We start from the raw sequence: 18,184 nt of genomic DNA on the forward strand, positions 1-18,184 counted from the left end.
AATATAGTTAATGAAATATGCAGTTAAAGCTGTTTTACTTATGATTAGAGCGTGTAGATATGTCAATGGGATACTTTCGCTGAATCACTGTTAACAGTATTTTAGGAACCCAGTGTTCAGTTTCAATGTCCTTCAGGTTAACCTGAAGATGACCTAAGTAGGTGAAAACGTTGTTCTCTGCTTTATTAGTAAAAGTGTTAATACCCATACCAGCTGCCCTGAGATACATTTTTACTTCAAGTGGGTTTCTCGTCATCACAGATGTTTATTTTCAAGAAGTTAAAGTTGGTATATAGTATTTACTTAGTAAGAAAATCAACAGAGGGCAGTGTAGTCTATTTCCGGCGGGATTAGCTGGTGAGGAAGAATATAGATGTGCCATTGTTAACTATGATTTGATATTTTAAAAGAGGTGTTGACTATTGAAGCACAAAATAAATGGCCAAGCAGTATATGTATCATAGAATAAAATAGTATTTCACAATGGAGAAGGAATTTTATGAAATCGATAGCAAGAACGCTTGGGCACAAGCTTTCCAGGTGAGTGAACTGTTCAGAGTCTTTAATATCCGAGCCTCAGTTTAAGTTACTGCACAGGCGCTAGATTTATTTAGTACGACGGCAACGTATACAAGTACATTCCGCGAATAATCATTGCAGTTAAATTAGGCCTAATGTTTGGTAATACCGGCATATTATAAGTATTACTAATATTAGTTAAATAATTTTAACTTGTTATAATGTCATGGTTTATGTTTAGAAATAACTACTAAATCAGAATCATCTGGCATATATCGTTTGTGACTGTGCTATGTATACTAAAATTGAAAAACCCTAAAAGTTAATCATGAATATTTTTCTGTTATGAGTGTTACCACAATTTAAAGTCATCATAGGTATTTACTGAATTACTTGGATTGCTGCCAGTACTATAAATTGTAATTACTGTCACTGCTATATATAATAATATTGTTTACTTTAGAGTTGGGTCTTTTACGTTATTAAATACTAGACTTTTTCAATAGTATGTAATCTAGTGTTTATGGTAATATTAATAATACTTATATTATAATTGTAGAAGGTCCCAGAAAATTATAACTCCTGGCTACAAATTCTGAGTTGGAAATATTCATTAATCTCCCATGAACAAAATGCCAATTGTTGTACACCAAAAACAAATTAAAATATGTACAGTACTAATACATTCTGAATGTGTATGATTTATTTGAAGGCAACTGTATTTAATCTAGTTGTCAGTTCTCTTTAAAAACATAATGGTGATTGCTAAAGCTGTCTTTCACTATTTGTCAGAAGTGACTGAGCAAATCAAAACATAAAACATGATGTTGGTTCAAATTGGTGGTACATTAAACAGTAACTCTTTTTATAGACCTATAAATAGATATATCTGCCCAAATCAAACTAACAGCATGTCAGTAATGATGAATAGGACTTGTAAACTGTCTTTATGTTGCCCTGGTAACTAATTAATTACTTTACATTATGTCATCTGGTATAAGCAGACTATGTTTTTGCTATCCATTGTATCTTTGGGCGAGGTTGCAGCAAAAGAATGTGTGCTACCATAGCCTATGATAAAAATGGTGTGAATGATGTGTCAGTTACATCATAACATGACATATATCACATTGAGGTTACAGTTTAAATATAGAACAATAAATCAAGAAGTAAAGCAAACAATTATCTCTTCTCATCACAACCTTTATACTTAGTTGTTGCTGGAAACAGGTTGCTAAGCCTTTTAAAATTTCACCTCTGGAGGATATCAAACAGAACTATTTTAGGTTTTTTATACACACACAAACACAATTGAATAATCAAAAATCATAAATAACTACACTGATACCATAGAATTACACTAAGTTTTTAAGCATAGTAAATAAGATGTATTTTAGATTTTAAAAAATATGAAACTTACAGCAGATTAAAGACCCACCCTACTTCCTTGAATTGAAAGAAGGTGGTAGCTTTTTCACAGATTAAAGTGGCTGAGAAGACCACTTAGGGGACATTCTAAGCTGTTGATTGGTTATTCACATCATATATTGAACTAAGTGTGTTTAAGGAACCATTTTCAAAAATGGAGAGATGTGAAAAGGTTGTTGTGTTTGAATCAATACATAAGCCATGTCTTAGTATAATAAAAAGATATGAAGTTCTTATTTTACATTCTAGCTTAATACTATTAGTAATTTGAGTTCCTAATTTGTACAAAACTACAAACTTAGTATTGTGACATCACAAACATCACATACCATGTGACTCACTAAAAACTATGTTTAGATGTGTTCTTTTAATATTTACTTTTCAAAGTAAGAAATTAACTCAATTATAATATTAAAGTTTGAATTATAGTTTATAATTTGATCCCAAACTTATTGGCATAAATTCACAAACTAGTAGTTCAATAAAATCTTGAATGTAAGTCAATAAACATGATTATTGCTTTTGACCAGTGATCTGTTGGGAAAGGGTTAAAGTGATAACGTGATATCAGTCACTGACATTCTGTTAACATTGGGAGGGTAGCGTGGAGAGAGTTTGATTCACAGATACAATATTTAATTATTTTTTGTTAATTGTTAACTACATAGTTGAAGTTGCAGCATAAATCTTCTAATTTGTGAGTATGGAATGCAGTTGTATGTAGCAGTTTGTAAAAGAAGCATTAGATGGAGTCTAAATAGATAGAAAAACACTTGGCAAAAGTAACTGTCAGTTTCTTCAGTTTTAAACTTCTGTTTTTACTTTATAGATGTAAATAGTGACAGTAAATTATTTTTAAACTACTGTCATGAATGTAAAGAATTTTTATCATAAATGTCATAATGAGTACCAGTATTTATATTAAAATAGTGATATATTGATAAGGAGGCAAATATGAAAATCAAAATATTGTCAAACTAATTATCAGTAGGCTGTAAGTTATTATCTTTAATAACTTGACATGCAGTTACATCTCACAATCTAATAAATTGCTGCATAGTGATACTGTATGGCTTGTTATCTTGCATGGTTGACATATTGTGCATATAGTAATGACAGTTATTATTGTTAGTTATTGTACCCTTAAATAGAGAATGTTGAATTCAATTTATTACTATAATGAGGTAAACACATTCTGTCATGAACTGAATCATTTAGAACATAACCTATCAACAGAAGACCATTTGATCCATTGTGCTCACTAGTTTAAAAGAAAACAATTGAAGTATAGTCCATTATATTAAAAAAATATTAAAGGAATTCAAACTTGTAACCAGTGTGACATCATTTGGTGTATCCTTCTGCAAATGATTCATTTTAATACAGAAAAATGTTTGGATAGCAAGCATTGAGATGTTCTTCAACTTATAGTTATTTCTTCCAATCAGGACACTTTATCCAATTCCTTGTTAAGCCATAGCTTAACTATTTTAAGTTGTGAGGAAAATTTTTGAACAATAAATTTTAAGTAATACATCAAACTAATAAATTTATATTATAAATGCAGTAACTAAATATATTATATATAGGTGTATGTGTGTGTGGACATGGTCTGGCAGTCAGAACACTTGATTCATAATCTACGGGTTGCATGTTCAGATAACGTCAATGAACTTATCCTTCTTTTGACTTACATTGTCCTCTATGTGTGCAAATTTTCACTTGCTATTAGCCTCGATATTTCCACCTATCCTCATGTGCAACATCTACTAGTTATCATGCAAAAGGTAGTTCAGCAATCCTCCACAAATAGGAGTGTAATACATCTCATGTTATCACTAACACCCTCTCTTCTTTGCAGATCATAATAACTAAGGAAACTTCTCAAATAGTTGTCTAACTCTCAGGATGCATTTTTACTCTTGTTTTCAGACTAAAATTTCATGTAATTGGTCAAGTTTACTGTTTGTTCTTTAGCCTCATATTTTTACAACTATTATTTTTGAATTTTGACAGTTTTGCAAAAGCTGTTTGGAGAAAAAATAATTTTCCCATCAACTCCACTGGTTGTAGACTTACAGTTCCATGTCGCATCTATCACTGATGCTGTGTCTACTACAGATGATTTACTGGCCACTTCAGTTTGGTGTTTGAGCATGCTTAGAATGTAATGGCTCTTGTTTATGAGGAATTGGGAACTCTAATGCAGTCTTCTGAGTCACTTGATGGTTGTTCTCACATGCCATGCAAAGGTTTGCCTGACCATGACAATAGGAAATTGACAGCATGTTTCTTCCTCTTGTTTATACCTCACAGGCATGTGTGTAAAAGGGAGAAATTCCCATGCTTCCTTCCCCATATGTAGACATGCTAAATCAGATACATTTTGTTTTATCCTTTTAGTTTCTGAGGCTTGTTATTGGTCCTTGGGATGCCATTTTCAGGGCAATCAACAGTGTAGGTGATTGCATTGTGAAGTTGGGTACAGGCTCATGTTATTTGCACACATATTCTGTTGGTTCTGAACTGATTCTTGTTCTTGCTACACATCACCATGGAATCTGTCATAGGTATTTCTGGGTTTTTACTCCTGGTCTTTGGGTGACAAAGGTTAATTTGTCAGATGCATGCCTGCACATTCACATCTCTTCTGTATTTGGACACTATATTTGTTTTGTATGTTAGGGTGTGTGTTTCAGTTTTGGGCTCTTCTGTTCATACTTACCTAACGTTTTTGGTCGGATGGTCTGGGCATTTGTTTATTTTCTTCATTCCTGGAGCTTTTGTTTCCACTATTACATGGATGACTGGTTCCTTTTAACTTGTTCAAAGACTAACTTTGCACTTCGTACTCAGTTTCTTGTAAGAGAAGCAGCTTGGTTGGAGAAGGTAGAGAAGACTTTCCTCATCCACATAAAGTACATAGTTCATTTTTGTTTTTCAATTACCTTTCCAGTTGGATCTAACATTCTCCCCTTCCTTAGATGGCTATAGTGCTTCTAGTTCATAGTGTCTCCTTTTCTAATTTTCTCACTGTGTGAGAGCATCTCTCTCTCTTGGGAATTAGAGCATCACTGGAGGCTCTCATCCATCTTTCTTATGCTCACATGCATTGCTTCCTGTGGGTTTTGTTGAACTGAGGAAGCCTTGTTCAGGATCCCTTGGATACCCCTCCCTTCTTCCTTACACACTAACTACACCTGGTTGTTAGATTGAAGCATTACCACTATTAGAATTCCTCTTCTTCAGTCTGAATGCCACCTTTTTACAGATTTTGGGTGGTTTTGGGGTGATGGACTCTTTCAGGGCCTTTTTAATATATTAATCTCTTGGAGCTTTTTACAGTTCTTCAGGCTTGTGTTCATCTCCTTCCACACTTTCTTGGTCAGTTGGTCATGGTGCATTCTGACAATTCAGCAATGGACTCGTACATCTTCAGGCAAGAGGGATTCAGTGAGGAGACCCCTGGTTTTGGACATTGGACTTCCTGCAGTGGGCCCAGAGCCATCAGATTTTTTTGTTGGGTTGTCATATTCTGAGTGCTTTGAATTTTGTCAGAGATTATTTATTATTTTCTGAAAGGATTCTCATTGTGGAGTTATCACAGGATCTGTGGATTCATCAGAGGCTCTGTGCCTAGTGGAGTGTTTCAGAAATGGACACCATTGACTCTTATCTCAATTTTCAGCTCCTACAGTTTTAGTTTTCTATTCCATATCCTTTGGCTGGAGTGGTGCATGCTCTCAGTCTGGATGGATTTGTATGTCTACCTCTCATTTATCAGTTTCTCACACCTTTCAATCATCCATGCCACTCTGTGCCAGGTTCTGTCAGTGGCTCCATATTGGCTATCTCAGCCACTTCTGTGCCAACTATTGGTGTTACTTCCTCTTTCCCCATCTTCATTCTTTAGTGCCAGTCTGGCATGTGCCATCCATCCATTTCCACACTCAGACTTCATGTGTTGCCTTTATCCCATCCCTAGTTTAGTAGGCCAGGCTTTTGCAACATGTGCCATCCTGTATTCCCCACTCCTTATGTGCTTCCTCCACGGCAGTGTATCAAAGAAAATGGTATACATACCATCATTGGTCCATTTGCTATGGTTATCTTCGTTCCTGTACAATCTTTCTCCATATCACTTCCTTTCTAACCTGGCTCATTGACAGAGGTCTTTCTTCTGTTTCCTCCATCATTGGTTATTACATTACGTTGTCAGCCATGTTTCATATCACATGTTATGCCCGTATCTTCATTTCAACAGTTCTTTTGTTTTGTTTTCCTCCCCCTACTACTCTGCTAGAATGGAACCACAGTGTTGTCTTTCATGTCCTTACCCTTTCTTCTTTAGACCTCTTTTTATTCCCTCTTCTTTTCTTCCACCTGGTACTGTGCAGAAGTCATTATTCAGATGTGTTTGCTATTGATGTCCATTACACCTTATTTCACAGTTCCTGTGTGTTCCTTTTTCTCAGTCATTTCTTTTTTGCTCAAACTTTGGCCTTTAAAATAGTAACTACACCTTCACATCATTTCATATCTCACCTTTATTATCTTTTCGATCGTGATTACCTCCTATGTCAACTTAGGGCACTTTACTGCTACATGACATGCACCAAATTCTTTCTAGTCCCATGACTTCTACCATTATCCTTGCATATTGGATTCATGTGGCTTTTTCGTGATGATTCTTATCTTTTTTATGTATCTCCCCATCGAATTCCTCACCTTATCACATTTCCATCATCCATTCCACTCATAGTGGAATAGTCTATCTGTCATTAATACTGGTGTATGGACTGCTCCCTATACCTTTACTACTCATTGTCTTTACTACTTTGCTATTTCTTGTTCTGTGGGGTTTCATCTTTCTCAAGTTGCTGTTTTGCACTCCCTGATGTCTCTTTGAGTGGGTAAGTGCTCCTTTTTTAAAAATTCATTTTCTTTGCAAGTTGAATTCTGCTTAGCAGCAAATGTTGCCTGACAAGGTATACTTATTTTTAAATCTGCACTGGAAGATCTGTGTCATATATACCCACAATTTAGATGAGGTGGTCCATGGGACTGCTTGTATGCCTCGCAGTACTTTGCTTTATAAAGATGTTATTCCCAGAGCATACACTCATGAACCGACATGAGTAAAACAGACAACAGTTATAATCCATCCCAGATGATCCATGTATTGTCACTCCCAGCAATGGCCTGTTTTGTAGAATAAAGTGTCTCAGTCACCCATTGCACTCTTCATGGTGCATTATCTTTCCATTTTTCCAATGCCCTGTTTCAACCCTCCTTCTAGTGGGGTTACGGAGTCCTTGCTTCTTACCAGTTCTTAACTGCTGGGATGGTGGAACATGGATGCTTTTTTCCTGAATGTTCTCAATCTAACTCAGTTGAGAGTAGGACAGTGTGGATGCTGTTGATGCTCATTCTAATGTGGATCTGATGTAAATTTTAGATACCTTCAGGTGTTGGGTGATTCATTTCATTCCATCCTCCTGAGTGATGGATTGGAGATGTACCCCCAATTTGCAGTCCACCTCCCTACTTTCCCTTAGGTGTTAGTTCCTAGCAGATATGGTGATGGTTGTGTTAAATGTGTGTATGTGATTAAGCTGGGGAGGTCCCTTCATTGTTTCTGCCTTTACTGTGACACATTTGCATGTAGGAAAAGAGTGCCTCTGGCTCATAAGTGGTGTGGTCTCCCACAGGATTGTTGGCTTCTCTTTATTCCTATGTCCCATGGTTTTCCTTTTGGCATTTTCTTAAGTGGGATCATCTTGTCAGATCCTCTGCTAACTCAGTATAGAAAGAGGTAAGATATCATTTTTATTTTCTACCTATTATTTCAGTTTCTGGTGTAGATTTTGTATACACTGCCCAATCTCGAAGTGATTACAGGCTACATGGTATAACAGGCACTAGTGATGATAGGAGTTATGTTACATTCCTAGTGGTGGAGGGTAGCGAGCTGTCATTTCCATGATAACATGCAGATATTCCAAGTCGGTACACATGAGGGAAGGAGGGGGAGTATCATGGTTAGTGGTGAGCAAAAATTTGCACACATAGAGGGCAGTACAGGTAAGAAAAGCTGTTTATAAAAAGAGGTGTCTATCAGAAATGGATCTTTTAGGTTAGAAAAATGTTAATTTTCATAAATCAAGAGGGTTTATCATATTTGATGTAAGCTTACTTCAGATTTGATTTCTTTGTGTAATGAACCAAAATAATAGCTTTTTTTATTTTACTAAAAGTTCAAGAATCTACTCTTTTACATTGGTGTTGCTATAAGAAGTTAAAATTAAAGAAGGTTATCTAGCATGTGTTACAACATCATGTATATAGAACAATATAAATAAAGTTTAACATTAATTTGTTTAAATGTCCTTTCATGATAAGTTAACATTAAAGGTAGAATGAAAAGTAACATGATCAGTTTGCTTGTGGTTTTGTTGATGTGTACATCTATGTGCGTGTATTGGACCCTTGCAGTAAAGCATTTAGAATATTCTCCAAACATGTTGTATGTGAGAAATCACATGTATGAAAGAGAAATCAGGAAAACAAATTAGAAATTTCTAAATTTGAAGGTTTTTCCCACTTTTCATCTATATTTACGTACTGTTGGTCGAAATATCTGTGGAATTTTGACTATGTAACTTAAATCAATTTATGTATGTGAATAATGTTATGACATCTTGTCATATTTATTATTCAGTATTATACAGTAAACCAACCGTTTAATTAATGATTATTGGTTAAAGATTTTTTTCTCACCAGTGGAAATCTTTAGTGACTACTTTTAAGCATGACTTTGAGTTACAGGTGCCATTAAAGTCATTCAACTGGCTAAAGTAATGGTTCTGCATTGCGTAGTAGTAGGCTGTATAGAAGTAATCTTTCAATGCTTAGTGCTGTAGCAGTTCTTCTGATTGATGAGATAGCTTTTAATATAAGTGTTGTACATGTATTTTGTGAAGAACAGGAAACTGGTTTTACTTTTTCATGGAACTCTGTTATGTACATGTAAGAGGTGTGACTGTCTGGCATGCATTGCTGTATTTATTCCTGTTTTGTTGTGCATTGTATACACATACAATGTATTTAAAGTAATTTTGTATTTGAGTGCCATGTCCTGATAAGAGGATAAACTTGTATATCTAAAGTCATTTACACATGAACTTCCCAGTAAGAGGGGCAGCCTGTATTCCACTTAATACTGAACACAATAAACACATTATTCCAACACGCGTGTGTATAGTTGTTACATCACATTTCATTCGTAAATGTAAAGCTCAATGACGTTTGTTCTCATTCAACTGTGAAGTCCATGTGACACCAAACCTGTAATGCAAGTATATCTACAGCTGTTTGGAGTGAAAAAATCAAGAGCATAGGTGTATGACAGAGTCTTCAGTTAAATTTAAAATTTTTATGTTACATACTTTGTTACCATGTATAAATATTTGGAATATATTGCTTATCATTAGATTTTAGGATCACTAATAGAAAACTGCTCTACAGATAGTTTGTGTAGGTAGTTTAGCAACAGAATGAAGACTGTGCATGAGAGATATTGCCTGTAGTAGTTGTTAATAAGCTGAATATTGTGTGGAGTAGAAATGTCACCTGATTTTCAGTATCACTGTGTTTGTGTGATACATAAAAAAAACTCGTGTGACAAATTAACTTCAGTATTGCATTAGTGATCAGCTAAGTTTGTTGGAAGGGTATAGGTGTTTGACCTTCTTAAACAATGTGAGAAGATAATTTTAACACTGTGTATGAATGTTTTTCATTTATTAAAACATATTAGATACTCTTCAGAAATACATTTTTACATTTAAATGTTTTACGTCAAGAAAACTTTTGAGTGATGAAGTGTTGAGTATATTGTACTTAAATGTTGTTGGTGCAACTGAGTTAACTATTAATTAAAGGAAATGTAATTGTTTCTGGTTTTACATTTTGGTTGTTTTTTATTGGAGTCACTTTATTACAGTAAACAGATGTTATAATCTTAATTTAATATATTATTTAACAGTTAAAACTTCTCCAGTTTTTTCTGTAATAAAAAAGTGAATTAACAAGATATTAAGGAACTCTGATTTTAAATGTTGATTTAGGTAGTTTAATCCTGAAATAAAATTGGTTGTGAAAAGTAGGTGAGTTGCAAGTAATATTGATTATTTATTTTTCCTTAAAGAAATATTGACTCAGGTTTTATTAATTATATTTATTAGCAAATACGAAGTGAATCTGGGAATTACAACTTCACATACAAAGATGCAAGAAAAGCAGAAAACAAAAACTTGAATCGTTACAGAGATGTAAATCCATGTGAGTAAACTAAATGTGCATTATGCTAGACTCTAGTGACTAGTAATAATTTTCTGAGGTGCACATTGGTTTGCATTTATGCTATGTATATATTATTTATCTATTTTAAAGTTTTTCCATAGGATGTTGTGTTTCAGATGTAGGGTTGATATATAATTACTTGTCTTAAAAATTAGTGAAGACTGTTAAAAAATAATTTAATTTTTTCTGCTTTTTTAAACCAAGAAAGGATAAAAAGTGCCATATTTCCTAGCTTCCAAGATGCACCCTATTTTGAAAAAAAAAAAGATAAACATTAGAATATGATTGCATCACTTTCATCCAATCTTACCAAGATGTTTCATGAATCCTATCCCACTTCTTGTTTGTTGTGAGCTATATGCTTATCATATCTACTTTTGAAAGTGTATATCTCATATTACCACTGGAATATATGTAATAACGTTATTCTAAGCCTGGGAGTTAAAAAGAGTGCCATATGTATGGTGACCTGTTCTTGCTTTATTTGTTATTTAATACTAAGTAACTTGTACATTTCATTTTGTTTAATATAGAGGGGTTTAGATTATTGTGTTGTATTGAAACGCTTCCACTAGGCTTAGGTTTAAGCCTATGAGCAATGTAACCCACAGCCTGGAAGATGCAGGGTAAATTTTTGAGACATATTTTGGTGAATAAAAGCATCTTCAATGCTGGAAAATATGGTAAATGTTATTTTTTATTTTCTTTATAGTTAAATTTGCTCAAATTAATTGCTGCTCAATGAATGAAAAATAATATAACAATGCTAATTATCCAGACAGAATGTGAAATCATGTTTTAAAAAGATGTACAACTATTTCAGAACAGGTTGATCAAGTAAATATGACAATCAAAAATGAATTGATATAAATAAACAAATCTTTTAAAAACATTGAAAAGTGTAGTGTGATTAGAGGATGAAAAAGACAGGTATTTTGTAATGTTTGTGTGTATGTGTAAACTTCTGTACTAGAATTATTGGAACAGCACATCTTGAGTGTTGTGTTCCACTTTTATGGTCCTATCATAACTGAAAGTGTGCATACATTTGAAGTTAAGCATGTTCAGCAATACCAGGTAGAATTAGTCTAGGTAAATTAAGTTTTGTGCTCTGCCTATCGGGGTGATTCTTAACTTGTCAAAGCAGATTCTGAATATTATTTATGAAAATTTCATGAAGTTATTATGGATTTTTTAATTATTACCAATGGATCAAATCCAAACCACCAAAAATGGGTATATACCATAATATTCCCACTGCTAATTAAGTTGTTATTGCACATCACACATGCAAAACATTGGCTACACTGCCAATGTCGCACACTTGTACATTCAAAGGAATCAGTGAGTAGTGGAATTCAATCTTCTACATGAGGATTTTTGTCATTTTTTACCTCAGTTTCATTGTTTAAGTCACCATGAGAGTTGACATCTTCCATTCATGGTTGTGTTTCAAGACCACATACTATTTCTGAAATCCAGCTTCACATGCTCAAGCATTTTCTAACATGCAGTCTTGAATTACCATTAATGTTATGATGTCTTTCATTTCAGAATGGGGTTTAAACTTGTGTTGGCTGATTTTGACTGGCTGAGCCAACATTTCACGTTAAGATATAAAATTATCTTTCATTCTTTTTACCTTATAATAGGTTGAAATTTCTCTTACTTTCATTTTAACAATTCTGTACAAGTAACCATTCTTTGAATTCTGATGAGCTCCTTTCCCTGTGGCATGTTAACTCATCTGGTTGGATATGGCAACTACTTACCTATGCAGCTATTCATCATGAAATTCACATATAAGATCAGTGGAGATTGGCCTGTTTGTGGCTAGAGTTCCAATGTTACAAGAGTTTTAATAATATAGATATGTAGTATGTGTTTCTTTGTATAACCCTTATCACTTAGATTACCAGTGTCAGGTTGTAAATTGATTTATTTTTAGATGACCATAGCCGTGTTAGACTGAGTAAAGGAGACAAAGACTATATTAATGCAAGTTTTGTAGAAATACCAGCTGCCAGACGTGCCTATATTTTAACACAGGTAATCCACATAAAATTAAATTCCTGATAGAATTTGAGTTGGGTAGGCTTGTGCTACATATATACCTACAAATAATGAAATATAAGATCATTGCAATTTGCAGATAAATCAGTAAAATTTGTGTAGTATGAAACAAAATAGTATATGGAATACAAGTCAGAATTTTTATAATGAGGAATGTGTTAATTTATTTTATGTTTTGCCTGTCATTTTTCTGCAGAACCCTCAATTTTAAACAGATAGTAGATACAAATTTTCAAAAGGGATTTCATGATATAGTTACAACCATCTTACAGGTTTTGTAAGTAGTTAGGTAATGCCAGTCTTTCTTTTTACAGTAACAGAAACATAACTGTTTAACTAGGATTAACTTGTAATGATATGTGATATTAGATCTCAGTCATCTGGCTTAGTTCATGTTGCCTTTCGTTGTTCTACCCACCAACAAACACAATAAAATACTGTTGGAATAAATGTACAATACATGAAGTTTCAAACGTGTAAACATTGTTTATTGTGAGCTTGAAGAGCTCTTTGTAAAGGGGTAAAAATCTGACCAATTCCTGGTTAGCAAGAATGTCACAATAACTTAAGTTTGACTTCATTCTGACTTGCATAAGATACTTAAACCAGCTATGAATTGGTAAATCACTATAAAATTTACTAGTTAATGAAATGCCTATTTTTATGAATGTAAATGTTCTCTAATTTGGCTTAATCACAACAGAGTATCTTTGTTGATCTCATGTTTTGTGCTTTAAAAAGTGGAGTACAGTTTTGTTTAGTGAAATATATATGTGTGTTATAAATAGTGGAGTGCAGTTTTATCTAGTGAAATATATGTGTGTGTGTGTGTGTGTGTGTGTTATAAATAGTGGAGTACAGTTTTATCTAGTGAAATATATATGTGTGTGTGTGTTATAAATAGTGGAGTGCAGTTTTATCTAGTGAAATATATATGTGTGTGTGTTATAAATAGTGGAGTGCAGTTTTATCTAGTGAAATATATATGTGTGTGTTATAAATAGTGGAGTGCAGTTTTATCTAGTGAAATATATATGTGTGTGTTATAAATAGTGGAGTGCAGTTTTATCCAGTGAAACATATATGTGTGTTATAAACAGTGGATGCAGTTTTATCCAGCGAAATATATATGTGTGTGTTATAAACAGTGGATGCAGTTTTATCCAGTGAAATATATATGTGTGTGTTATAAACAGTGGAGTGCAGTTTTATCCAGTGAAACATATATGTGCGTGTTATAAATAGTGGAGTGCAGTTTTATCCAGTGAAATATATATGTGTGTGTTATAAATAGTGGATGCAGTTTTATCCAGTGAAACATATATGTGTGTGTTATAAACAGTGGATGTAGTTTTATCCAGCGAAACATATATGTGTGTGTGTGTTATAAACAGTGGATGCAGTTTTATCCAGCGAAATATATACGTGTGTGCGTTTATAAATAGTGGATGCAGTTTTATCCAGCGAAATATATATATGTGTGTGTGTGTATAAACAGTGGAGTGCAGTTTTATCCAGCGAAATATATATGTGCGTGCGTGTTATAAATAGTGGATGCAGTTTTATCCAGTGAAATATATATGTGTGTGTGTGTTATAAACAGTGGATGCAGTTTTATCCAGTGAAACATATATGTGTGTTATAAACAGTGGATGCAGTTTTATCCAGCGAAATATATATGTGTGCGTTATAAATAGTGGATGCAGTTTTATCCAGCGAAACATATATGTATGTGTTATATAAACAGTGGATGCAGCCCGATCCAGCGAAACATATATGTGTGTGTTATAAACAGTGGATGCAGTTTTATCCAGCGAAATATATATGCGTGTATTATAAACAGTGGATGCAGCCCGATCCAGCGAAACATATATATGTGTGTGTGTGTTATAAACAGTGGATGCAGTTTTATCCAGCGAAACATATATGTGTGCGTGTGTGTTATAAACAGTGGATGCAGTTTTATCCAGCGAAATATATACGTGCGTGCGTGTTTATAAACAGTGGATGCAGTTTTATCCAGCGAAATATATATATGCGTGCGTTTATAAATAGTGGATGCAGTTTTATCCAGTGAAACATATATGTGTGTGTGTTATAAATAGTGGATGCAGTTTTATCCAGCGAAAAATATATATATATGTGTGCGTGTTATAAATAGTGGATGCAGTTTTATCCAGCGAAATATATATGTGTGTGTGTTATAAACAGTGGATGCAGTTTTATCCAGCGAAATATATATGTGTGTGTGTGTTATAAACAGTGGATGCAGTTTTATCCAGTGAAACATATATATGTGTGTGTGTTTATAAATAGTGGATGCAGTTTTATCCAGGGAAACATATATGTGTGTGTGTGTTATAAATAGTGGATGCAGTTTTATCCAGGGAAAATATATGTGTGTGTGTTATAAATAGTGGATGCAGTTTTTATCCAGCGAAACATATATGTGTGCGTGTGTTATAAATAGTGGATGCAGTTTTATCCAGCGAAACATATATGTGTGTGTGTGTTATAAATAGTGGATGCAGTTTTATCCAGCGAAATATATACGTGCGTGTGTTATAAATAGTGGATGCAGTTTTATCCAGCGAAACATATATGCGTGCGTGTGTTATAGATAGTGGATACAGTTTTATCCAGCGAAATATATATGTGTGTGTTATAAATAGTGGATACAGTTTTATCCAGTGAAATATATACGTGCGTGTTATAAACAGTGGATACAGTTTTATCCAGTGAAATATATATGTGTGTGTTATAAATAGTGGATACAGTTTTATCCAGCGAAATATATATGTGTGTGTGTGTTATAAATAGTGGATACAGTTTTATCCAGCGAAACATATGCGTGTGCGTGTGTGTGTTACATAAATAGTGGATACAGTTTTATCCAGCGAAACATACGCGTGTGTGTGCGTGTTTATAAATAGTGGATACAGTTTTATCCAGCGAAACATACGCTGCGTGTGTGTGTGTGTTATAAATAGTGGATACAGTTTTATCCAGTGAAACATACGCGTGTGTGTGTGTGTGTTATAAATAGTGGAGTACAGTTTTATCTAGTGAAATATATGCGTGTGTGTGTGTGTGTTATAAATAGTGGAGTACAGTTTTATCTAGTGAAATATATGCGTGTGTGTGTGTGTGTTATAAATAGTGGAGTACAGTTTTATCCAGTGAAATATATATGTGTGTGTGTGTTATAAATAGTGGATGCAGTTTTATCCAGTGAAATATATATGTGTGTGCGTGTTATAAACAGTGGATGCAGTTTTATCCAGTGAAATATATATGTGTGTGTGCGTGTTATAAATAGTGGATGCAGCCCGATCCAGTGAAATATATATGTGCGTGCGTGTTATAAACAGTGGAGTGCAGTTTTATCCAGTGAAATATATATGTGTGTGTGTGTTATAAACAGTGGAGTGCAGTTTTATCCAGTGAAATATATGTGTGTGTGTGTTATTATAAATAGTGGAGTGCAGTTTTATCCAGTGAAATATGCGTGTGTGTGTTTATAAACAGTGGATGCAGTTTTATCCAGTGAAATATGTGTGTGTGTGTTTATAAATAGTGGAGTGCAGTTTTATCCAGTGAAATATGTGTGTGTGTGTGTTATAAATAGTGGAGTGCAGTTTTATCCAGTGAAATATGTGTGTGTGTGTGTTATAAATAGTGGAGTGCAGTTTTATCTAGTGAAATATGTGTGTGTGTGTGTTATAAATAGTGGAGTGCAGTTTTATCTAGTGAAATATGTGTGTGTGTGTGTTATAAATAGTGGAGTGCAGTTTTATCTAGTGAAATATGTGTGTGTGTGTTATAAATAGTGGAGTGCAGTTTTATCTAGTGAAATATGTGTGTGTGTTATTTTTCACTTGCCACAAAGTATTTTTAGTTAATCCAATATTTTTTTTTTTTTTATGTAAGTTCATTCCTAAGTACAACAGAGTAGTTTTTCATTAATATTATAAGTGTGTGTTCTCTGAATTATAACTGTAGATCACTTCTGATTTTTGATTTTGACTTTTTTGTTATTCAAGGGTCCACTGCCAATAACAACAGGGCACTTCTGGCTAATGATATGGGAACAGAAATCAAAAGCTGTTCTTATGCTGAATCGAGTTATTGAAAAAAACACTGTGAGTATACTTGATGCAATATTGAAACAAAAAATTTATTGGCTTCTCAAGGCTGGAAGGGAGAATTTAATATACGGGTAATTAAGGATTTGTTTTAAATTACAGATTTTTAAGAAATTTTTTGAAGGTTTCTCACCAAAAATATTTTGTATTGGAAATCATCATATTGGTTGAATCACAACTAGACTTTCTACTACAAGTAGTCTTAAGAAAATGTGAGCATTTACAGGACTTCATTTTGAAGAATGTTCCAGGTTGTCCAAAGGATAATCTGACCTGTATCAAATATTGTCCAAAATGTTGTATTGGTTGCCTAAAAAATAACAAACACATGGTTGTCTTTATCCAAGACCTATTTACAAGAATTTTGACATTTTAATGTCTTATTTATTTCATGATGTGCACATTTTGGCTGTCATAGAGAGTTTAAAGATCATAACTAGAAGAGATAATTGTTTGCTTTCTTCATTAATTATTGTTTTATATTTAAACAAATTAAATTTAATCCTTGTCGTGGTGATCCCTTGAGGTTGAGGATGATGGTCCTCCAAGTTCATATGTGGATCTAGAGATGGCTGGTGAAGCCAATCCTTGCTGCACAGATCTTCTGGTAGTAAGGACAGGTAAGTTCAGATAGAAGGAGAGGTTTCAGCAGCAGCTGCCATTGTTTCCTCTTTTCTTACTTCTATTCAAAATGTTGGCTCAGGAAACTTTGTTAAACTTGGTGGACTCCTGTGTGTGAGTTGATTTGATGTGTGATTGATATTGCACACCAGCAGACACACGATCTTTGACAGTCAACAAGTTGAGTCCAGTTGCAAGGAAACCAAGATGATTGGAACTTGATGAACTACTGCAGCCCTCATCCACCCTTCCTGCCATTGAGGATTCCAATTAAATTTAAATTAATAATATATTTCTAAATAGTAATTTTATATACATATATAATGGATAATAATTGAAATGTGACTGTATATTACAAAATACTAGTCCACTAAAACACAGCCAAAACAGCATTACTTTGTAAAGATCATAAGTCAGTATTTTTATATCATTGGATACAGTAACATGAGTGCACATACACTGCATTAGTGCAAACTATGTAATGTTAGCCATGCACAACTGGAAGGTCACTCTAATAAAAATAAAAAGTATATATATCACTATGAAACTTAAGCTACTGAGAATAAGCATTTGTATTTTTGTGTATAATTTTGCAGTCATTATATCAGGTCATCCCTTTAGTAATGTCTGATTTTAGGTTAAGAAAAAGTGAAAGGATTTCAAACACTTTTGATGCTATTTAATTAATAATGTATGGTCCATTGTTATTAATTATTTCCTGCCAATGGTTCACAAGCTTCTGAATGCCACTTTTATAAAATTCTTGGGGTTTGGAGGAAAAGAATGTAGAGAGGGTAGTTTTGACATCTTCATGTGTTCCAAGTTCTTTTCCATCAGGATAGTTCTGCAAACTTTGAAATAGATGATAATAAGATGAGGCAAGGTCTAGAGAATAAGGAGTATGTGGATGTTTTTACCGGTCTAGCTCTTCAGTCTTTGCAGATGTGATCCTTGCTGTATGGGGTCGTGCATTATCCTGGTGTAATACAAGACCTTTATGATTATTCAAACTAGGCCTCTTTTCTTTCAGTGCA

General features: G+C 33.8%; 1 protein-coding gene across 3 annotated transcripts in view; it reads left to right on the top strand.

Annotated features, from left to right (window-relative positions):
* The first annotated feature begins 317 nt into the window (after nt 1–317).
* The window catches only part of LOC143250934 (tyrosine-protein phosphatase non-receptor type 2-like), a 42,362-nt gene continuing 24,495 nt past the window's right edge, over nt 318–18,184 (top strand). Inside the window, exons 1-4 of one of the 3 annotated variants that reach the window (XM_076502142.1) lie at nt 318–540; nt 10,194–10,290; nt 12,260–12,360; nt 16,428–16,526. In XM_076502142.1, coding sequence (XP_076358257.1) covers nt 484–540; nt 10,194–10,290; nt 12,260–12,360; nt 16,428–16,526 — 354 coding nt within the window. In that variant the 5' untranslated portion in view covers nt 318–483. The remainder of the gene's footprint in view (nt 541–10,193; nt 10,291–12,259; nt 12,361–16,427; nt 16,527–18,184) is intronic. The other 2 variants (XM_076502141.1, XM_076502143.1) reach the window with 2 other exon arrangements.

Source organism: Tachypleus tridentatus, chromosome 5 (assembly GCF_004210375.1).
Source record: "Tachypleus tridentatus isolate NWPU-2018 chromosome 5, ASM421037v1, whole genome shotgun sequence".
Classification (NCBI taxonomy): Eukaryota; Metazoa; Arthropoda; class Merostomata; order Xiphosura; family Limulidae; genus Tachypleus; species Tachypleus tridentatus.